The following is a 22991-nucleotide window of genomic DNA, read 5'->3' on the forward strand; positions in this document are numbered from 1 at the left end:
GAGAGTTCAGAACTACCCCCGCCTCAGGCATCCATGAGGGTCTCGCAGTGTTCCCCGAGCACAAGGGCTGAACTGTGTGGAAATCTGTCCATGGCTCTGGTGTGGTGGGGAGATCCAAATTCAGCCACTGCCAGCCAGTTTGCCCTAGCTCTTGTACTTCATCTGTCCTCAACACACACGTGCACACACACACACACACACACACGCACGCACGTTTCCTGGAGCCGCTCCTCCCCAGGCACCTGATCACATCCTGCTCTCTTTTAAACTCACTGACCTTGTTGACCACTGCCACATGCAAAGCGACTGATTCAGATTCTGATGACTTAATTTGTGACAAGCACCAGTGGCCAGTGAGACTCACCAAGTGACCCTCTGTTACTATGTGACATGGGACTCAGGGCAGGGGGATCAGCTGGGAGGGGTAGGTGTGCGGAAGATGAACAGACTCCATGGAGTTGACCTGTGGCCATCTACTCTTCTTGTTTTTGGTGCCCCTGGGTTGGAGCTGGTGGCCCCTTTCTACCCAGGACTTCATCTCTTCTGACTTTGCTTGTGAGTCTTGTACTATAATATGAGGCAACAGGAACCTGCTAAGAAACCTGCTCCAACAGAAAACGCAAACTGCACAACAGGCACAGAAGAGATCAAAGAAGAGGCTCCGGTCTCAGGACTTCCGGCTACACGGGTCGTCGGCACTCAGCCAAGAGCGAGATGCAGGGTTCTCAGGAAGCCAGAGGCCAATGAGGAGCCAAGCACCGGGCTATGAGGACACGGTTCTGGTCTCTAGAGGGACACATGGGAAGAGCTGCATCTACAGGGAGGGATGGCTTTCAGGGCCCTGGGTCCCCGTGTGTGGCCAAGTGGCCATGGTGCTCTGCACGACCCTGCACAGAAGAGCCCTGGGCTGGTGGGAAAGGCTGCGCCTGGGGACAGCCTGCTTCTGTGCCTAGTGGGAGGCAATAAGGAGCTTCAAGTTCACTTCAGCCCAAAGCCCCGGGCCGCGGCATTGGAAGAGTACCAGGAGGGCGCCTCCCTGGGGCTCTGCTCTTCATGCCTTGAGCAGAACCCTGGAGGCACCTGCTCAGTCCAATGTACCCACACAGGAGTCCAGGGAAGGATGGAGCCGGCTCCCTCGAGAGCGCTGGTGGCAGCATGTCCCCCAGTCTTCAAGTCTGCAGGTCCCTCTAGGAGGGAAAAACAGAGGGTCAGCATCGTCATTGACGAGTGTCTCCATGACCAGTGAGGACAAGCCTGGCCTCAAGGGAGCAGGCTGCGGCTGTGTGTGAAACCCGACGCCCAGCAAGGCTGCCTGTTTCTCCTCACTGCCCAGAGAAGCCCACGCCCTCCCCTGGAACCTAGGACTTAGCACGGTGTTCCAAAGTTCAGGCTGGAGTCAGAACAGTTGGCTTTGTGACCCAGCAGGCTACAGAAGACAGTGTGACAGCGACCCTGTGACTGACAGGACAGTTTGCCAAACCAGGCCAGTGCTGGAAGGGCCCATGACGGAGCTCAAGCAGGACAGCGAACGCCTCCGAGACCACGCAGGGGAGGGGAAGCCACTTCTAAGTCCCTCCAGGATGTCAGAGGAGTGATCCCAAATCAGGTCCACAACCAGGGACATCTCCTGCAGACTCCGTGGTCAGAGGTGGCAGATGACTACGATGCCCCACAGAGAGTGTCAAAGGCATCTGCCAGCCACTCCTCAGAGAGCAGGCTGCTTCCTGAGAGTGGTGAGAACTTATTCTTTCAGGGAGCCAAAGCACAGGGACCGGCGTTTCTCAGAGGGCCCCCGAACACCCTGTGCACACAGATCACCAGGTCCTCAGCCCAGACCCCCAGGCAGACTGTGTGGAGGAGGTCCTGCAGACAGCAGGACAGGGAGGGTCTTCTGCATCCCAAGTTGGAGATCTGGTGGTTCCACTGTGCAGAGCCGCACTGGGTGAGAGTCTGGGATCTGCTTAGACTCATTCTCGCCCCCTTTATGATTCGGAAGCCCTGAGCAGGTTTCCTCCCCGTCATGCAAGGAGGGTCATAGTGTCTGCCACCCGGGACAAGGCTCCGAAGGCCTCACATGCCCTGTGGGGAGACGGCAAGCTGCTCACAGGCCCTTGCCACAGAGCAGAGGTGCTGGGACCAGAACCAGTCGTGGGCCTCCCCTTGAGCCCTGGGAACCAGGCATCTTCTCATTCGAAGCGGAAAAACAAAATCAAGAGGCAAAACCAGGGGTCCACGCCTGAGGCACACTAGGCGTTGGGTGTCCTCTCTTCCTCGATTATTTCAAATGCGAAGAGCATTTTGAAATGGTCTTTGACCCACAGGGATGGGAAGCAGAGTGGTGGGTACTTGGCTGGAGAAGTGGGGAGGGCTGTTAAAAGGGGACCAGGTTCACTTGGGGACGATGACAATGCTGTGTGACCTAGAGGACACACGACACCGTCAATGTCAGAAATACATGGTACTGTTCACTTTAAGATGGTTCATTCTGTGCTATGGAAATTTAACCTGAATTAGGAGTCAGGTCTTCAAAACTGATCCCAAGAGTAATATGAGACTCAGTCTGAGGCCAAGTCAGCAAATATTTGCCAAGTGCCCTGGAGGCCACGGCTTGGCCTCGCCTCCCTGCCTCCCGGCCTGCTCTGGAGGGCTGGGGTCACCCCCACCTTCTACCATCACAGCAGGGCCTGTGTTCACTGGAAATTCCCATCCCTGGTGCCCAGCAAGTCTCAGCGGCCTGGAGACTCAGGGCTCTGCCTGCCTGCCCAGGGCCTGACGAGCCACTTACTGCCCAGGGCTCCCCTGCAGGCCCTTCCCACTTCTCTCCCAGGCAGACCCCCCCAAGAAGCACAGCCTGGGCCCTGCACACTGGAGATCTCCATTCCATCCTGGCTCCCAGCAAGGGGCAGTCCTGTAGGGAGCGTCCAAGGCCCTCTGTGGCCAATTCCATGGTCACCCCACCACCCACCCTCTGTGGGTGCACACGGCACACCTGACTTGGCCCCACCCCTCCTTTGGGACTGCCCTTTGCCCTGCTGGGTAAAGCAGTTCCATTCTTCTCGTCCCAGCTGGGGTCCCTCCTCGGTGTGCCAGGACCACACCTACAAATGGCGTCGCCCAAGGATCAGCCATGCTAGAGGACTGATGCCCTGAAGCCACCAAATCACCGCTCGCTGAGTCAGTAGCCACTGGCTCCTCTGGCTCTCTATAGCACAGCTGGGCCACGGGGGAACCCGGCACCCACCTCCATCTGCTCGTGAATCCAGTCCAGGAAGGAGGTGATGCGGGTGTAAACCCCGGGCTTGTTCACCTCGGCACAGCCGATGCCGAAGCTCGTGGCCCCCACCAGCTTCCACAGCCTGCGCTCCTGGCACACCAGGGGCCCCCCACTGTCTCCCTGGATGGCAGGAAGGAGGCGAAAGTCAAGGGAACAGCACAGTCACGGGTGCCCTGGCCATGGCACACGATTCCCCCCTTACAGCCTGACGGGCGCCGCAGAAGGATGGCTCTGTGTTCCCCACCAGCCCTTCTGGAACACACGCTGGCATTCCAAGAGCATGGACCCGAGGCCCCACTGGGGCAGGTTCCCTCCCACTGTGTCTCCCGCCAGGTCTCAGATACTGAGCCCATGAGGGTCAAGGGTGGCCAAGGGAGCTCTGGAGGGAAGTCTGCCGGGGCCAGACCCTCAGTGTCCTGTGGTCCACCAGGCAGGATCAGAGTCCTGCCCACTGTGTCTTTGGGGGGCCCGGGTTCACTGGCACCCACCTGCCTCCCTCTCTATTAGCCCCTCACACACACAGAACTGGGCTGGGGGAAGGAGGGAAAGGCCGTCCCCAGTCCAGCGGCCTTGCAGACCCAGAGCACTGGGTAAACACCAGCCCCTGCCGCCAGGAAAGGCAAATATCTTAAGCAAATTTCTTCCCCACGCTGTGTAAATTTGCTTTTCGTTCAATCACAGGGCTGGTGGTGGCCTGTTTCACGTGCTGGGTCACTCCTGGACCCTGGCCCGCTGCCCCGACCCCAGGGCCGCCGGGAGCCCTTACCTGGCAGCTGTCGACACCACCTTTCAGGTAGCCAGCACAGAGCATGGAAGGGGAGATGATGCCTCCGTAGACATCCCTGTGGTTACAGAGCTTGTTGGAAATCAAGGGGACAGCTGCATGGTTCAGGACAGGGGACGCGTCACCTGCTTCAAAGCAAGAAGGGAATGTCCAGGGAGGAGGAGGCCCAGCACAGAGGCAGAGGGTGTGTGCTGGGGACTTGGGTGGTGAGGCACGAGGGGCAGGCTGCCCAGCTGCAACGGTGGTCGTGGCCAGGGCCCGTGGGTGGCCAGCAGACTCACCTGCTGTGGACATCCCATGCCTAGAGCCTCACCCCCTCCTGAGTGGGCGGCAAGTCAAGGTCACTCATTTCCCTAAGGAGCCTGGAGTGAAGGAGGACACGGGGCAACTGAGCCAGGGTCCCCCCACCCCAGGGCCTGTCGTGGGCCAGGCTCCCGACACACCAGCCAGTCCAGGTTCCAGGAAGGAAACTGAGATTCATGAAGGTCACCTACAGCATCTGGGCAGAGCCCTGCAGTGGTCAGCAGAAAAATGCCCTCCAAGAACATGCCCATCTCAGTCCCTGGAGCCTGTGACTAGTCACCACACCTGACAAAAGGGACCTGGCAGGTGTGACCCAGGTATGCACCATGACACCATCTGGATTAGGTGGGTGAACTCAGTGAAGTCACAGGGCTTAACAGACTCAGAGGAGTGTGGTGACTGACGCAGAGGTCAGGACCAGGGAGAGGCTGGAGAGCACTGAGCTCCTGGCCCTGGAGCAAGGGCAGAGCCCAGGAGGAGAAGGAGGAGCAGATTGTCCCCAAGCCTCCAGAGGGCGCCAGGCCACCAACACTCTTCAGCCCACTGAGACCAACTCTGGGCTCCTGACCTCCATCATTGTCAGGTGATAAGTTTCTCATTTTAAGCCACTAAGTTGGGGATCGTTTTTTGCAGCAGCCACGGAAGACCAATACCCTGAGGCGCGTCTGCCTGATCACTGACAGGGGTGGACCCCTCCACGAGAACTTGCCTTTTCACTGTGGAGTCCTGAGGCATGAGGGTCCTTCCCCTCCACCCCTAGCAGACAAGCAGGGGTGTGAGGGTCTGTGCTCCTCAAAACCCACATCTTAACTGACCAAATGACATGGCTGTATTATGTTCATGTGCAAACATGAAACAAGAAATCCCACCATATGTGTAATCATACACACCCATAAAAGTCCCCATCGTAAGTGCACAAGTGAGCGTCGCCTGCGTTCTCTGTCGGCCCAGGTCCTCCCCCCATCTCACCCTCAGTGGGACTGCCTGGTGCTGCTGTCCGGCAGAGGAGCCATCTCCACCCACCCCACAGAGATTCCACGGGGTCCAGTACTCTTCTCCGGGTACTCCTGATTCTTCAAGATGGCCCTGGCCAAGGGCAGGGTGGGAGGCTGAAGGTGGACCCCAGGCCCTGGGCCAGCTGGTTGTGAGAACCTGGGCAAGGGGTGCCCTCCCTTCTGCCTGTGTCCTCACCCACACCTGAGCACAGTGATAGCACCCCCTCGGGGCTGCTGGAAGGAGCAGGCAGACACACAGAGCTCCGTGCACACAGCTCTGGGTGCAGGAGGAGCTCCCTGCACAGAGCTCTGGTGTGGGAGGAGCTTCCTGCACACAGGCGGTGGGGGCAAGCCCCTGGGGCAGGGCCTGGCAGGGAGAGAGGCGGGCTTGGTGGGAAACTGAGCAGATGCACCAGGGAGAAGGGGGCTCTCCTGCAGCCCCTCCTCTTCCCAGTCCCCTGTGATTCAATCCTTCTGGTGGGCTGGGTGGTCTTGAGTGAGCACTCCCAGGAGAGAGTGGGCATGGTTTGCTTTCCCTGCTCAGCTCCACAAAGCAGAGGCTGGTTCTGATGGAGCTGGACCTGGTAGGCTCCCGCATGCCTTCCAGAGGGCGACTCAGCTCACAGCTGTCTAACGAGAACAGGGAGCTTGCTGCCCTTGGTTGAATTGGGCCACCCCACATACTACATGCAACCATGAAATCCAACGCTATTTGGAACTCAGTGTTTGCAAATGTAAAGAAGGGAAGAATCTCAAGGCGAGATCATCCTGCACTCAGGCAGGCCCTAGACCTAGTGACTGGAGTCCTTACAGGACAAAGGAGAAGGAGATCTGAGGCACAGCAACACGAGAACACCTCGTGGAGATGGAGACTGAACCTGGAGTGACACATCCATAAGCCAAGGAACACAGAGGGCGATGGGTGCCACCAGACCCTCAGGAGACGCCTGGAGCAAATTTCCCTGCAGAGCCTGGGGAGGAAGCAGGCCTGCCCACACCTGACCTCTGACTTCTGGCCTCCAGAAATGTGGGACGTTCCGTTTCTGCAGTTTTAAGCCAGTGGATTGCAGCCATTTGCCATGGCAACCACGGGAAACCAACACCACTCCTCCTAACAAGGAGCAGTTGACGGAGACCCTGCCGTGACCACACAGGCACCCCACTCTTCTGAAGACAGAGGCTGGGTTTATTCATCTGCTGCTTGCATTGTCTGCATGGCTACTTCTGCTGTTATCAGAGCAATAAGATCCCATCAGGTGGCTCTTTCTACTTGACCTTTGTAAGATGAAATATCACACCTTTCCAAAGTCCCACAGGCACAACTTCTCCACCTGATACCCATCTCTGACTGCTCCGAGTCTCTTCCAGGCGGGCTCCACATGTTAGTTAACGGGTGGGAGGTGGAGGGGCAGGCGGGGGCCCTGATGATGTTCTCCCTGGAGTCTCATTTCTCCCCTGAGAACCTCAGCACCTCGTGTAGTCCTCAGACAGGTGGCACCATGTCTCGGGACCCACAGCCACGCAGCAGGGGGAGTGCATGTACCCGCAGCTGGGAGCCCTCTGCACCCCACGGGGACATCACATGGGGACCCTGGAGGAGCCCCTTCCCAGTCCCAAAGTTCTGAGCTCCTCAGCTCAGAATCCGATTCCAGACCACTGACCTCCGTCCTCCGTGGCCCCCCATCCGGACGTCCAGCACACTTTTCCATCAGGAAAGTTCTCCTCAGAGTTGGGCAGACAAACTGGTTGGATCATCTCTGTTTGAAGAGGGGGAAATGGCTCGGGTCAGTGAAGCACCGGTCAGAGGAAACCACTAGCCCAGAGTAGGGGGCCCACCCCACCCACCACCCAGAGCTCCCAAACTGGACAGTGGCGAGCATGTGGGCCTAGAGGGGCAGCAGGGCTTTGCTGTGAACAGTAAGTCGTTCAGGCTCCGAGGGCTGAGCAGTGTCTGTCGCTATGGCTCCGCTCTGCCTCTGGAGCATGGAAGTAGCCACTGGTGCTGGTCAGCAGTGGGGCCATGCTCCAGGCCGGTTTTATTTCCCCAAACAGGCAGCAGGTGGAGTTGGGCCCCCTGGTCAGGAGCTCGGGTAGGTACTTTGCTTAGCGATCACCACGTTGTGGGCATTCCTGCCACTCCTGATGTGTCTCGTGGCAGCAAGCTTGCCTGCATGTGAGGCTGTGCCACCCATAGGAACAGTGCCCAAGTGCCCAGGGCTTGCATGTGTATCCCAAGATGTGCTTCTCTGGGTGGGACAATAATGGAAAGGCTAAAAAGGAATGAGGAGATGTGTCTCGGTGTGTAGCAAACAATTCCCTTTGACTCTAGAAACATTCCTTTCCCCGTGTCCTGTAGGCTCAAGGGGGCACACAGATGCCACTGTGGGCAGACTCGGCTGCTCCGTGCAGCTCCTGTGTCAGAGAGGGGAGTCCACCCGCCCTCCGAGCACCCATGGCCTTGGCAAGGGGATTTACTGGGGAGGCTCTGACCCAACACCCTTGAGAGTTCTATCAGGGGTGTCCTTTCCATCATTTTCAAAATGTCCCAGAGGCTGGACTTGACTCAAAGCAATAGGGCTTTTTGGAGCCTGCAGAACTCCGTAACTGGTAGGATGAGAACTCTTTTGAGAATTTCCAAGGAGCTGAGGATGCCTAGTACCTTGCCGCTGGTAAGTAGGTGGCAGGTCCTGCCACACCCACCGGGCAGCTCTGCCTCTTAGAGACTGGGATCCTGTTCCTCTCCCTAGAGGCTCCAGGCAGAGGACCTCACACAGCAAGCTCCTGGACAGGCAAGTATGCTCTGTCCCTGCAGAAGGTGACTCTCTTCCACCACCTAGAGGCATCAGTTGCCCTGACCTGAAGAAGCTTTCTGCCACCAGATGGCACCAAACAGTCCACAGAGATTAGAGTCGCACCAGGAAGTCCCTGAAACTAAATCAGCATGGGAAACACGGCCAGGCTGCAGACGAAATCTAAAAAAAGGGACAGTCTGCTAAAATTGAAAATTTGTGTAGTCTCCTAACATAATGGCCATATTGTCCAGGACATAAGTGAACATTATTTATGCCAAGAACTGTGAAAAGACAACCAAGTCATGCAAACACACACATAAATCAGACACTGGAATGGTCTGATAAAGATGAGGCAGCTTTCATAAAAGTGATTCAACAAGCAATCACAAATTCTCTCGAAACAAATGAAGAGCAATGGAATGACAGAAACCCAGACGCACCGCTGAAGGTGAGAGGCCTCGCCAGCTTCATCAGAGCAATGTCGTGGCCCAGCCTCTTTGGCTTGTACTTGCTGTGGTAGATGATCTTTTCCACCAAATGGGAGGGCTCTGGACTGTCCAGCAGAGAAACCAGACCCACTTGGATGGTCCATGACTTGGGGAGGTATAGGCTGAAATGAACAGACCCAGAGGAGAAGCACAGGAAAAACCCAATCATGCCACCCATTGATCTCAGTGTCCTGAGGGCCCAGGAGATGTGGGAGATGTCGTCAAGCAAGAGATGGTCTAGCACCCTGCTCATTTGTGCCTGGCATCTGACCACGCTCTTATGCCCTGCAGAAATCAGGCCCGCAGCCTGGGTATATCCTAGATGGGCCTCACTCTGCACCACTGAGGATTCTCTGCATTTGAGAACTAGTCTCGGCTTTGCTTACTGCAAGGGACCTATCAGGGGCTAGTCTTCATCCCACAGCAACCGAAGCAGGAGGTAAAAATAGCAGGAGATTAGTCATTGCATTGGGAAATCTTTTCTGTGGTTTTCTTGCCCTCTAGACTCCTGAGAGAAACTGCTCTGGGGCACTCGGTGTCCTGCACCCTGTCCCCACCCCATGCTGCACTGTCTCACGTGGCAGTTAGAACACAGTCTGTGGATGGAATTAGCTACTCGAAGCTCTAGGGCCTTTGTTCAGGGGCTCTCCTCCTGCTGGGCTTCCTCCTCTTTCTACCTTTCCTGCATGAGCTGCAGGTCTGCAGCTCTTCAAATGAGCCTGAGTCGCCAGTCCCTCCCAGTCAGTGATGGTGGGTCCTTGGTGGGGAGGACAGGAACCCTCCACCTGGACAAGGCTTCGTGGTGACTGGTCTGTCTGCTCACCACCCAGCTCAGCCCACCCCACCTGACCCAGGACAGGACAGAGGTCAGGGAAGACCAGGAGGCCAGGCCACTCACTCGTAGACACAGTGTGCAGCAGTGACGATCCACAGGGGGGTGATGACGGAGCCCCCACACAAGTGGTACCCCTGGAACTGAAGGCTGACCTGCCAGGGCCACTGTGCCAGCGAGGACACGTTTCCGCCCACGATGCGTGGGCTGTATCCTGTTCTCAGGCCACAGACTGTGGAGGGAGAGAGCGGGCTGGGGAGATCCACAGGCTTTTCTGGGGCCAACGGAGTCGCCACCCAGACTTGCTCCTCCCCACATTGCTGCCACCACCTAGAGCTCACAGAGGTCCTCAGATGCGCACTGCTAGGAGGACCGTGTCAGACCCCAGCCAGGGGAACTCTGCCTTCTGCCGGGAGCCAGCAGCAGCTCCCCTGGGCCTAGGCAGCCTGTGTGTGCTCAAGGGGGGAGCGGCAGTGAGCCAGGCTCTCAGGATGTACACAGGGACCTAGGCCTGTCCACTGCTAAGAAGTCACCTGGGCCTGTCTCCACACTTGACAGGTGAGCCTGGCCCTGGCCCCTCCTCCAGGATGGAGGGACAGAGTTCCCACCTGGCACCTGGGAAGGAGGGCTCCAGAGCAGTCGTGGGAGGGGAAGGAGGAGGATGGGACATTGCAAGCCCTGACTCCTGTTTGGTCCTCTGCCATCTGAAGCTCTTACCTGTGCATTTCAAGGTAACTGCATGACCCGAGGCACAGCCCTCCCTGAAATGGAAAAACATGGCAGGCTTTGAGATATATGTCTGAGGCATATGAAATGGACATCTTTTTTTATTTTTTTAACTTAGTCTTGATGTAAAAGAAAACCAGGCCATGTGCGGTGTCCCACACTGTAATTCCTGCAACTCGAGAGGCTGAGGCAGGAGGATCACAAGTTTAAGGCCAGCCTCAGCAACTTAGCAAGGCCCAAAGCAATTTAGTGAAATTCTGTCTCAAGATAAAAAATAAAGAGGCCTGGGCCTCAGTGTTTAAGTGCCCCTGGGTTCAGTCTCCAAAATGAAAGAAAGAAAGAAAAATCAACTCTAATTTGCCTTACTCTTGAATTACAATTGTGGTGTATGTTTTAAAGAAAAAGCAAACCAGGGAGCCAGACTGCACACCTCCTCTAACCCTGGAGCATCGTGAAGTGGTCCCCGTGCTACTGTGTCCAAGCCTCGCGTGGCTCTGAGGACACACAGACCATCTGCACATGCCTGGTGTCATTGTGGGTCTGTACCCCGTGTTTTCCACACCCTGGCCCTTGGGGACACAGAGGGCCCCCAGGGACAGCACACCTGGCCGTCCAGGACTCTTTCAGCCTGGGTTACACACCTTAGACAGGACTCTGGAGCAGTGAGATGCTCTGGAAGAAGACAGGCCCCACAGGCCCCACACTGGTGGGGACCAGGAATCTGCTTTCTCAATAATGAGGGGAAAGGGGAGCCCAAGACCTTGGCAACTTTTCTGCCTTTAGAGCCCCAGCCTCACCATACAAGAGAAGCTAGTGTCACAAGGCTGAGGACATGGGACATGAGGGAGGCCCTAGGTGCTGCTCATTCCAGGGTGGACAGGCGAAAAGCCTGTTTTCAGACAGAGGACATGCAGCCCAGGGGGTGGTCCCAGGTGTCAGGAGGAGAGGGTGGATCAGAACACCCGGCTGCGGCTTCCCCTCACCGTCCAACCTGGGACAGCAAGCAACCCCCTCTCCTGCAGGTGACCACTTGTTGCCAAGGACACCTGGTTCTCCTTCCCCGTGGGGAAGCATGCAAAGTAGGTGAGGGTGTTGAGGGACTTCGTAAGCAAGTTGCTTTTTGATTTCTTATTTCCTACCTTTCTTCCTGTTTCCATTTCCCAAACAGCTGGAGTCCCTGCTGGTGACAGGCACAGCACTGCCTCGGTCACACAGGTCACTCCCCGACTGCATTTCCTTCCTTTCTCTGTTGGGCCGTACTGGCTCCTACACCCGGCTGCCGCACCTGCCCAGCCTGACCACCATGGCCACCCTGCAGACTCGCTCCTGCAGCTGAGCCCAGCTTCACAAAGCCAGACGAGGACTCAGCACCAGCGTGGGCCACCTACCTCACGTACACCGAGTGGTGTAGCATGGTCACCTTGTCATCTGGCAAGAGGTGATTGATGGACACAAAGTGCCCCCGGAACTGCTCCTCCAGAGTGTCCACCCGGAGGCTGTCTGAGCTCACGTAGCTGCGAGCACATCAGAGGCACAGACTCAGCAGGTTACAGGGGCTGAATCCTTCCATCCACCAGCTCAGGGTAACCTGGTGGGGCTTCGTGATGTCCACCCCACACTGTCGGAAACTTCCTTTTGCTGGTAAAATAAACTGCACACACCTTAGAAGGCCCCGCAGACCCGGCCCAGGCCCTGCCCTCCTACCCTGGTCCAGCCACCAGAGGAAGCACAGCTTCCCGACACACCGTGTGGTCCCACCTCTGTCTGAAATGGCCTGTGCTTGGCCAGTCCCGGGGGGCGGGGCAGAGCCAGGTATGGCCTGGCCAGGGGACCAACATGGGGCTGTCTGCTCAGAGCTGGCTGGGTTCCCTGCAGAGAGGGAGAGCAGGGACTCAGGGGCCCCAGGACCAGGACAATGGGAGAGGCATCAGGAAGCAGGTGTCCTGGCAGGGACAGGAAAGGGGTGAGACAGAGAAGTCAGGCTGAGGGGCTCAGGGCAGAGCAGCTGCCTAGGACACAAGGCCCAGCACTGCAGGAGGGAGGGAGGGGGGAGGGGGGAGGGGAGAGAGGGAGGGGGGAGAGGGAGGGGATGGAGGGTAGAAGTGAAGGGGGGGGGAGAAAGAAAGGAAAAGGAGAGAGTTCAAGCATCTGAAGAGTCCCAGAGGAAAGCTGGTCTAGGGAATGAGCCAGGTATGGGGCAGGGGGCTGCTCGCTCTGCACTCTGCGCACAGCAGCTCAGCCGGCAGGATGTCACACAGAGCAGGGAGTGACATGTCAGGAGGGCACACAGTTCAGTCAAGCCTGATCTGAGGAACACCTCCTGGAGCCTGCGTCCGTGACCTTGGCAGCCCTCCCAGGAGTGCTCAGACCACGGCAAGGGCAGAAGGCCCTGGCACCAAGGAGCATGCTGTGGCTGGTCCCAAGAGAGCCGGAGTGCACAGGCAGCTTGATGGGCGGGGACCTGTGACCTGCAGAGGGCCTCCAGGTGCCACAACTGGGGCCCACAATGGCTCAAAGCAGCAGCCACAGCATGAGTGTCACAGCAGGCTGCCTGGTGCCAGCCCCCTCCAGGCCTGAAGGCCACTCCCGCAGCCCCCTGGAGCAGGACCACGCTGCCCCTGCTCTCAGGGAGGAAACCAGGCATGGGCCAGGATGGAACCTGAGCTCTCTGTTTGACGGGCCTGTTTATGTCTTTTGTTTATCACAAACATCTGCCATAGGATGTGGTAGAGCCCAGGCTCAAAGAAAGGTTTTCAAAGAGAAATAGGAAGAAGCGAGAATGCAAAGTGGGTCTGAGCAATGGAGGCGACAGATGGGCAGGACAGAGAGCAGGGAGCCTGGGGTGGGAGACACAGGCTGATCAGGACTGCAGGGGAGGGAGGGGGCGGGCTTCTTGGGGGTGGGGGACAGTCCAGGGGGAGGAAGCAGAGAGAGGGGGGCTAAAGCAGGAAGAGGCAGGAGCAGGAGCAGAAACCACCCCAGGAAGCTAGCTCTCCAGTGCTGCACGTGGGAGCATGTGTGTGCGTGTGTGTGTGCTGCATGTGTGTGTGCGTGTGCATGTGTGTGCGTGTGCGTGTGTGTGTGTGCACGTGTGGGGTGTGAACTTGTCCCTGCAGGTCTCTGCGCGTAGAGCCCACGTAACTCTCCAAGGCAGCTGTGGGAGCGACTGTAGCAGTGCTCGGGACGCACGGGGTGTGAAACCAGGACTCTGTGGAAGGTCAGAGCTGCGAGGCTTGGAGGCCCAGGTTTCCTGAGGTGCAAACAGGGCTGCAGCCCACGCTGACCAGAACCGACCCTGCCCAGTCCCTAAGAGGAGCGGGAACCCAGGAGCTGCCCCTGCACACGGGGAATCCGAGTGAAGGGCAGTGAGGCGAGGCCAGGGCACCAGGGAGGGGCAGCAGCCGTGAGGAGTCACAAGGAGGGCGGCCGTGTCGGGCCGAGGTGTGCCCCAGCGCCCCAGCCCCAGACGCAAGCTGACCACGAAGCAGAGGATCCCCTGCCCGTCTTTCTTCTGCCTGTGGCTAAACAGTGTCTCAACCCCTGTCCTTCACACCTCTGGCTTTTTAAGAGATGAGTGCTGCAGGGTTCTCGGGAAGAACACACAGACATTGAGGTGGCCACCAGGAGCAAGGAGGCCGTGTCCACCTCTGCCCCCCGGCTGTGGAGTGGGGAGCCAGAGCCATCGTTTTTCAACTCCAAAGCACTCATTGCAAGCATCCGGGGTCCTGGCCTGACCCTGAGGACCCCCCACGCGGCTTCCCGGGCGACTTCAGCGGATCACTTGGGCTGTCTGGGCTGCTGCTCTAGAGATGCTGGCTCACAGCTAAGCAGAAGGTGCTCAGCTACCTGCGGTGACCTGCACTCTCGCTGCCTGGCCTGGGGTGGACACGCTCCTGAACTTACCTGGGGAACCCCAGCTGGGCACAGGCGACGTTCGCATAGTGACCTTTCCAGTCGTCGGAGCACATGGTCCTCCACGAAGCAGCCGTGAACACCTGCAGCACGGCGTTCTGACCGCTCACCCGGACTGGCCGTGGGGAGGAAGGTCTGTGAGCGGCCATGCAGGCTGAGGCCTGGGCAGAGACTGCTCTAAGGCCAGCTCCAGCCCTCCCCCTCCACATCTGGCCTGAGGCCCACCCACAGCTGCCTCCCCACAGAGCAGGGGCAGCCTTCCTGTCTGCCCCGAGGCCTCCTGGAGGCCTGGCCTCTCTGCTCCTGTAGCCTCCCCAGCTCCTCAGCCCTCCCTGGTCTCCCATCATCTCCAGGGCCTAGTGATAGCTAAATCCTGGCTGAGGACAGGCATGACCATGACCGAGGAAAGGCCTCAGGTGGGAGGGTCCGAGCTGGTCCTGCCAACCCCCTCCTGTTCCTGCAGTCAGCAGGCAGCACCTTACCACACCGAAATTCATCCTCTCCATCTCTGCAGTCAGAAACCCCGTCACATCGAGCTGTCAGTTCAATACACCTAAAGGATGAGCGGCATCTGTACTTCCCAGAGCAGTCGAAGTGGACTGAGGAAAGGGAAGAGGGCAGGAATGTGAGCAAGCAGCTCTGTCAGTGCACCACACTATCAACTGTCCACCTGCCACGTGGCGCTGACTAGCCCATTAATAATGAAACCTGTCTTGAAATTGCATCCTCCTCTGTGGCCTGTTTCTTCCAGACCAGCTTTTGTGCTGAATTCCAGAGGGAGGGGCTGCATCCCACTTGGTCTTATTATGTGGCCTGGCCTTGGAAGCACAACTAAACATGAATTTAGACTCTGGAGGGTTCAAGGTCAAAGAGAACCACATGGCAGTAGGCCAGCTACCCTCAAGGCTTTGCATTCATGCAGGTAAACAGAGCCCCCCCCCCCCCCGTCAGCAAACCAAAGGGACAGCAGCCCCCAGTAGCTAAGGCTGAGGGCAGCAAGACCCTGGAGTGAGGAAGCACATGAAAGTGTAAGTGCTAGAAGGAGCATCCGAGAGCCTGCTGAATAATGGACGGTACTCACTGCCCAGACCAATGGCCAGCGCCAGGATCAACGCAATGATCCCCACGACGATGATTGGAACAAACTTCAAGGGCAGCAGAGACAGGATCTGGGCTGCCACTGCGTCTGCATCTGAAAACCAAGGGGGGCACAGAGCACCAGAGCAACAAATCTCAGAGTTTAGCCACTCGTCCCCCCAGTGCAAACGCACCCCCAGGAAGGTGGCTTAATTAGATAAAGGGCCACATTCTCTAGAAGTTCTGTGCTCCCGGTCCCAGTCCAGCCAGTCTGTCCATCCTGGACTGAAAGATGGAGTGAGGGTTAAATGGTGGGCCAAGAAGGACAGGTTGACCTCTGTACCCCCAGGCCTCTGAATGCCCCCTTATTGGGGTTTTTCTGTAGCAGTCAACTCAAGATGCTGCCCAGGGGGTGGGCCTGACCCAATGTGACTAAAGTCCTACAAATGGGCAAGTCAGACACTGAGACAGACATGCATAGAGGAGGATGGCAGGGAGGGACACAGGGAGCAGCTGGGGCAGAGGACAGCATGATGTGCCCGGAAGTCAAGGAATGCAGGAGGTGGCCGGAAGTGGCCAGAAGCTGGGAGCGGCCAGGGAGGGCCCCACAGGTTCCCAAGGAGGCACCCTGCTGCTGTCCTGGGTTGGCCCCCAGAAGGGAGACAATGAATTCAGGCTCTTTTAAGTCACCCTTGGGTTCCATAGCCCCAGGACACTGGTGCAGAGGGAGAAGGAGCCCCAGTCCCAAGGATGTGTCTCTGTAGAAGAGGACAGTGTGTAAATCCTAGACAGGGTCCTTGAGGCAGACTCCCAGAGAGTCCCCAAGCTGCCTTGGGACAGGGACACACTTCTCCTTGTTCTTGCACAGACACCGACAGCCTCTGTTCTTGATCTCTCTCCGAGGATGTGTGTGGAGCTGGTGGCCTTGGGAAACAGAGGCAGCAGACCCTCGGGGCAAGGACCGGTTTGCTCACTGCCCAGTTTGATAAATTAAATGTCTTTTTCCAGAGCAAAGTTCACACAGTTCAGCTTGCAGCCCGTTACAAATATCAGGGTGCCCTTAATTACAGGTCCTCCGGCTGTGACGCAAACCTCCCGCATGCGCAGTCTACACCTGGCTGCTCCCCAACTCTGGAGCTGAGGGTGGTGACCGGAGCAGCAGGCACAGACTGGATGCTCAAGCCGCCCGCTGTGCTGAGTCATGTGTCCCTGTCTCCAACACAGGACTCTCTTGTCTCTGTGGCAGGCCAACCTGTTAGCTCGTGAGAGGGTGAAACTTCAGGCCCTTCACAGGTCTTGCCCACGGAACCAGCAGATTTGGTGGAAACGTAAATGTAAAGAGCACTGAGATACCCAGAAGTGCCCGCCTCTCGGGCACCAAGAGTAGTTCCACTGTCGCTCCTCCTATCAGGAAGAGCAGTCATTTCACACACATTACCTCACAGCTGCGCTGACGTCATGTTCATTAACAACGAGGAAGGAAGGAACCCCAAAGGGAAGAGAGCCTGTGGAAGATCACCCCTGCCCGGCGGGGTGGGGGGAGTCTCGCACCTGCCCCCTTCTCCTAGTCTTGGAGACATGGAGTGGGAACTTGCCCAGGGGAGACCTGGACAGACCTCCCTGCCTGCATCGGGAACCACAGCTTCACCCCCAGCAACAGAGTGTGATTAAAAATGGTCAGTATCATCTCAGGCAGCTGAAGACAGAATTCAAAGACAAAAATGGTAAAAAACAAATAAAATGGGAGGGAAAAGAGGAAGCTGAAGGAAAGGGTCAGAGGGCACAGAGAAGTAGAAGGCAGATGATCATCACCCACTCAGAGACTAGAAATGAACAGCAAGGGCTTTGTCTTTGGCCTGAATGGGCTGAGCAGCTTGTTCTTGGCTGTATCCCCAGTGCCTTGAACAGCAGCATTTGATAAATACTCATTAGATGTGTGTATGGATGGATGGATGGATGGATGGATGGATGGGTGGACCCATTCACAATAGCCTCAAATATATATATATATATATACTTGGGAATCAATCTAACAAAGAAGGTGAAAGACCTCTACAATGAAAACTACAGAACACTAAAGAAAGAAATTAAAGAAGATCTCCCATGCTCTTGGATAGGCAGAATTAATATAGTTAAAATGGCCATCCTACCAAAACTGTGTATAGATTTCATGCAATCCCTATTAAAATCCCAATGACATTCTTCATACATCTAGAAAATGCAATCATGAAATTCATTTGGAAAAATAAGAGGCCCAGAATAGGCAAAGCAATTCTCAGCAAGAAAAATAAAGCAGGAGGTGTCACAATCCCACAACCTGAACTATACTACAGAGCAATAGTAACAAAAACAGCATGGTATTGACACCAAAACATACACACAGACCAATGGTACAGAATAAAAGACAGAGACAAACCCACATAAAAATGGATATCTCATAGTAGACCAAGGCACCAAAAACATACATTGGAAATAAGATAGCTTCTTCAAAAATGGTGCTGGGAAAACTGGAAATCCATAAGTAGCAAAATGAAATTAAACCCTATCTCTCACCCTGAACAAAATCAACTCAAAGTGGATCAAAGACTTAGGCACTAGAACAGAGACCCTGTGCCTAACAGAAGAAAAAGTAGGCCCAGATCTTCACCATGTCGGCTTAGGACCTGACTTCTTTAACAAGACTCCTAAGGTACAAGAAGTAAAATCAAGAATCAATAAATAGAATGGATTCAAGCTAAAAAGCTTCTTCTTAGCAAAGGAAACCATAAGATAGTGAGAGAACCTACAGATTGGGAGAAAATCTTTACCACATACACCTCAGATAGAGCACTGAGCTCCAGAATATATAAAGAGCAAAAAAACTTAACAACAAAAAAAAAGATAACCCAATCAATAAATAGGCCAAGGAACTGAACTTCTTCTCAGAAGATGATATATAATCAATCAACAAATATATGAAAAATGCTCAACATCTCTAGCAATTAGAGAAATGCAAATCAAAACTACTCTAAGATTCCATCTCACTCCAGCCAGAATGGCAATTATCAAGAATACATGCAATAATAAGTGTTGGTGAGGATGTAGGGAAAAGGCACAACCATACACTGCTGGTAGGACTGAAAATTGGTGCAACCACTATGGAAAGCAGTATGGAGAGTCCTCAAAGAACTTGGAATGGAACCACCATTTGACCCAACTATCTTACTCCTTGGTTCATACCCAAAGGACTTAAAATGAGCACACTACAGTGACTCAGCCACATCAATGTTTATAACAGCTCAGTTCACAATAGCTAAACTATGGAACCAACCCAGGTGACCTACAACAGATGAATGGATAAAGAAAATGTGCTATATACAAAATTAAATATTACTCAGCTGCTGAGGGCCATTGCCAAGTAGGAATGACGCATCGAAATTTCCTTGCCAGCGTACCCCATGTTAAATGGACTTGCCTTGGAAATCCGCTGTGACCTTGCATGTGTGTTTGAGAAAGGTGACCCTGCTCAAGGACCAGGGTGGATCCAGGTTTAAGGTGCATCCTGCAGGTTTGAGGAAGTATCCCGCTCCTTGGGTTTAAGGCGTTTCCGGTTTAAGACAAGTTTAAGGTGTTCCCGGTTTAAGACAATATGGGTTTTAGGGAAGTTCCAGGTTGAAGATTATTGCTGCTGGGAATAGGGCGTTCCTGCTGCCAGAGTTCCCGTTGAGTTCTCGTGGAATTTGGGACGTGAATTGTGCGGCAGAACTTGGATTTCCCCAGAACGTGTTTGTAGAGGGCCGGTGTGAGTTCGGGAATAAAGAATTGCTGTTTGAATCTACAAGGTGTGAGTGGCTCATGATCTTGTGCCCAGCCAAGACCGTGGCACTCAGCCTTAAAGAAGAATAAAATTATGGCATTTGTGGGTAAGCAGATGGAAGTAGAGAACATCATGCTAAGTGAAATAAGCCAATCCCCAAAACCAAAAGCTGAATGTTTTCTCTGATAAGCAGATGCTGATCCATAGTGGGGCAGGGGGAGAGGGTATGAAAGAATGAAGGAACTTTAGCTTGGGCAGAGGCGAGGGAGGGGAGGGGTGGCAGTGGGGATGGGAAGGACCGTAGAATGAGTCAGACATTGTTACCCTACATACCTGTGTAAGTGCACTACTGGAGTGACTCTGACCATGCACAGCCAGAGGACGGAGAAGATGTGCTCCTTTGTGTACAGTGTGTCAAAATGCATTCTGCTGTCCTGTATAACTAATTAGAACAATTTTTTTAAAATTCTAAAAAAAAGAATGAGTGGGTGGGTGGGTGGATGGATGGATGAGTGGGTGGGTGAGTAGGTGGGTGAAAGGATGAGTGGGTGGTTGGGTGGATGGGTGGGTGGATGGGTAGGTGGGTGGATGGGTGGATGGGTAGGTAGGTGAATGACATGTTGATAATGGAAACAGTTTTAACACAACATGGGAGGCCAGTTCCTTTCATGGTGACACATCTAAGGCTTTGAGCCAGCAGGGGTTTCTCTTTACCCTCATCCCACCCCCAGAAGGAGTCTGCTCCAAATCCACTCATGTCTACTGAGACGTCCACCATTAAAAGTGTCTGCAGGAACCCCAAGTGTGACCTGCTGGGGTGTGTGTTTAGATTTAGGAATCGACTCCCAGTGTGGGATCAAGACGGACACCGAGGGGGAGACTGCATCAGCCCCCCTTTGCCGGCAGTTCCTCCGCCCCCAAGGTGCCGTGGGAGCTGCGGTAGCCCCACCCGACCCTGTATGTCCCGGGGACAGGACAGAGTGAAAAGCCAAAAGCCTCTCTGCAAGAGGGGTGCAAATGGTCAGTGGGAGAAAGGCCAGCCTCTGAGAAGGGCCCTGGCCGCTAGCAGCGCCACGGCCTCACACTGCGCTCAGCAGGGGGCACGGCAGGCTGGCCTCCCTGGGCTGAAAGGGAGAGAGGTGCCAGAAAGCTGGGGAACTGGTGCCCCAGCTCTGCTCCTCCTAGGACTCCATCCAACCGTCATCCTAGACCCACGCAAAGTCTGCCTTAAGACCTGAGAAGAGCACCGTGTATCATGTTGGCACCCGGGGACAGCCTGAGCCTCCGACGGAGGGAAACCAGAATGAGAAATGGCAAAAGCCCGTGGGAGAACATGCAGAGAAACTTCAGTGACACAGAAAAGGGTCGGCCGACTTCCGTCAGGACCAAATGTAGACACTCAAACTTGATGGGCATTTGCCCTGACCTACACTCACTCCCCTGTCCTGGCTGAAGGCAGTCAGAGGCAGAAGTTCTCTGGCAGGACTGGGGGCCACTGCTACTCAGGACTTCCTGGAGGCCCAAGAGGTTTTCTGGCCAGGATCTGACCCTTCCAGGATTGACCAGGACAGCTGTGGAGCCCCCGTCTCCAAAAGCCTCCAGCAAGTCAGCAAGCAGCTGAAGGAGACAGTCCCTCCTTGTCCCCCTTCTCTCTGGGATCCGGCAGCCCTGGGAAAGGCGGGCGGCCAGCTGCCGGGCAGGCGGACGTAAGGAGGGACTCTCGGCCATAGTCGTCATCTTTCTGTGGACACCGCAGGGTCTCACCTGGTTCCACCTACCTGGCACAACAGGACTTATTTTCAGATCATCAAGGCCAAAGAGTGAGCGGAAGGAGAAGGGGGCCTCGGTGGCCGGTGGGTCGTTTTCCCCCATGGTGACTATCTCAGGGCCTCTGAGGCTTGGCTCCACCTCCACCTCCACCTCCTTTAGCCGAGGAGAACAGAGACATTCATTCCCCACCCGAAGCTCCACTGTCAGAAGTATCTTTGTCACATTTCAAATCTGATCCTGATCAATTCCACATCTGGGTTTTCGTTGTTGTTGTTTATTCTGAACCACAGAGAAGCTATTTTTGCCACAGAGTTGAAAAAAAGAGCAAAAAAACTTGATTCCCTTACGAGAGTGGCTTTCCCGTTGCCCGTTTAACCTGCTTGGCATCAATCGAAAGGCTCTTGGGGGGAGATGCCCCTTGGTCAGTAGCAGTCCTGTGTTGTGCCTCAGCTGAGAAACTACTTTCAAAGTCGTTCTGACTGTCTTCACCCACCCCCATGTGCAGACCCCTGGGCCCTGTGACACTCCTGCCACAAACAACAGGTTTCCACACTCCCCAAAGGTAGCCAGCACCAAGGAAGGGCGCCCGCCACCGTGTTAGCAGCAACGTGGTGTCCCCAATCACGCCCTTTCCTGGCTCCCACAGAGGTGACCTAGTTAAGGATGGGAGCATTCAGGGCCTCTGGGGCCCAGTGCTCCCCACAGAGCCAGGCAGCCAGGAGCTCTGGCCTCGGTCACACCTGGGCAGCCACACCTGCTCTTCTCCAAGAGAACTCCGTGGCAAGGACAGGAGGGCTGAGGCCATCTCAGTCACTCCCCCACTCCAGGAGGGACCCCAGGAGCCAGGAAATGGCAGAGCCCTGCAGGTAGATAAATGGCAGGCCTCTCTTCCGGTGTCAGGTGTGGGCTGGCGAGGAACCTGCCCCAGAGCTGAGACCCGGAGAACCCACAGGCTTGCAAACGGGGGCCTTTGGTCTGCCCTCCCTTCCTTCCTCGTTGCCCCGTTCTGACACTGAAATTCCAAAGGGAGCCACCAGCCACGCACAGCGAGCCTGGCTCCACAGGTCTGACACACGCTCAGAGTTGCGGGCCAAACACGGTCATTTCCCTGCATCGCGGGAGGGACTTGGAGGAATATCTTAGAAAATTAACCAGCTCGCGCTTGGCCGAGCCCGGCTTTGCTTCTTGCTGATGCTTCTGCCCATTATCAGCCTGTGGCAGATGAGGCAGTTTATCTTCCTAAAGGGGTCAGAATTCATGGAAAAACTCCCTCCGAGGGCGGCGCCTGCAGCAGCCTCTCCCCGGCCCTCCCCGGCCCTCACTCACCATTTCTGGAGCCGCCATCACTCAAAGCAGAAATAATTTTCTTTTTCATTATAAAAACAGGCACAGTGGTGAACAGCCGGCCAAGGGGGAGTCCAGCCGGAGGAGGCTTTCACCAGGTCACTCAGCCTTGTCGCCTTGGTCATCGTGGCCAATGGCACTGCTGCCGTGCCTGTGTAACCCAACCTGGACGTGGCTATCAGGTAGCCCTGGCTGGTGTGGTCAGAGGGGGAGGGGCGCGTGTGAGGGAGCCGCTCGAGGGGCTTTGCACAAGAGGGCTCTGCAGGGCACCACTTGCTGGAAAGGCCTCAGGAGCCCTGCCCAGGGCTGCTCGGGCAGCCAGGAGAGGGTCAGGGAGCCCCTGGAGGGAATGCTATCCCTCTAGGCTACTGCGCCTGGTTGGGTCCTGCCCCCCCCCCCCCCCCCCCGCTATGGACAAAAGACAGGCTGAGCGTGCTCACTGCAGCAAGCTCTGTGCGGCCATGCTGGGCTCTGATCCATAGGGACACTGCGTCCCCACAGGCTTCTGCCTGCAGATGCTCCAGAGGAGAGGACACCCTGCGTGGGAGGAGGGGCGAGAAGAGGCCCGTCCAGGTGGAGCGGCAGGGTGGGAGTCCTGCCTTCCCACGTTCATTCACGCAGACTGGCCATGTCCACCAGGAGCCAGGCGTCTGGAGCAGAGCAGACAGCAGGACACTGAGCCCTCGCCCGTGGCCTTAGATGACGAGAAGAGGAGGGGGAGAGGGTGGCTCAGGACCGGCTCTAGAAAGGAGGTGACAGGACAATGTGAGTCCTGAGGAGCCCAGGGAGAGGACACACTGGAGAGTCCCAGGCCCCCAGAGAGGGCCCCAGGCTGGGAGACAGAGGAGTTGGAGGCCTTGGGCGGCAAAGTTAGCCAGGCCAGCACACAGGCATGGGG

At 56.0% G+C, this 22991-nt stretch overlaps 1 protein-coding gene across 2 annotated transcripts; it reads right to left on the reverse strand.

Moving 5' to 3' along the window:
* Window positions 1-201: 201 nt before the first annotated feature.
* Window positions 202-22182, reverse strand: Tmprss3 (transmembrane serine protease 3). Of its 2 annotated transcripts, none has more exons than XM_077795059.1 (13): window positions 22076-22182; window positions 20758-20902; window positions 15188-15298; window positions 14589-14705; window positions 14098-14221; window positions 11583-11708; window positions 10186-10229; window positions 9535-9700; window positions 8589-8758; window positions 7018-7113; window positions 4041-4183; window positions 3242-3394; window positions 202-1187 (listed from the first exon to the last, which is right to left on the reverse strand). In XM_077795059.1, exons 1-13 carry the CDS (start codon window positions 22091-22093, stop codon window positions 1170-1172), a joined length of 1431 nt encoding a protein of 476 aa, XP_077651185.1. In that variant the 5' UTR covers window positions 22094-22182; the 3' UTR covers window positions 202-1169. The 2 variants fall into 2 exon arrangements, with proteins under 2 accessions (XP_077651185.1, XP_077651186.1); XM_077795060.1 differs by having other exon boundaries at window positions 20758-20899; window positions 22076-22093.
* Between the last annotated feature and the right edge of the window lie 809 nt (window positions 22183-22991).

Source organism: Urocitellus parryii, chromosome 2 (genome assembly GCF_045843805.1).
Source record: "Urocitellus parryii isolate mUroPar1 chromosome 2, mUroPar1.hap1, whole genome shotgun sequence".
Lineage (NCBI taxonomy): Eukaryota > Metazoa > Chordata > Mammalia > Rodentia > Sciuridae > Urocitellus > Urocitellus parryii.

Bases quoted from the DNA above. Each gene is read 5' to 3' on its own strand.
- Tmprss3 (XM_077795059.1), bottom strand. The intron at 15,299-20,757 runs GTAGGTGGAACC...CTTGGTTTTCAG, and splicing joins AATAAGTCCTGTTGTGCCAG to ATGCAGACGCAGTGGCAGCC. The intron at 14,222-14,588 runs GTAAGGTGCTGC...CCCCACGGCCAG, and splicing joins AGAGGATGAATTTCGGTGTG to TCCGGGTGAGCGGTCAGAAC.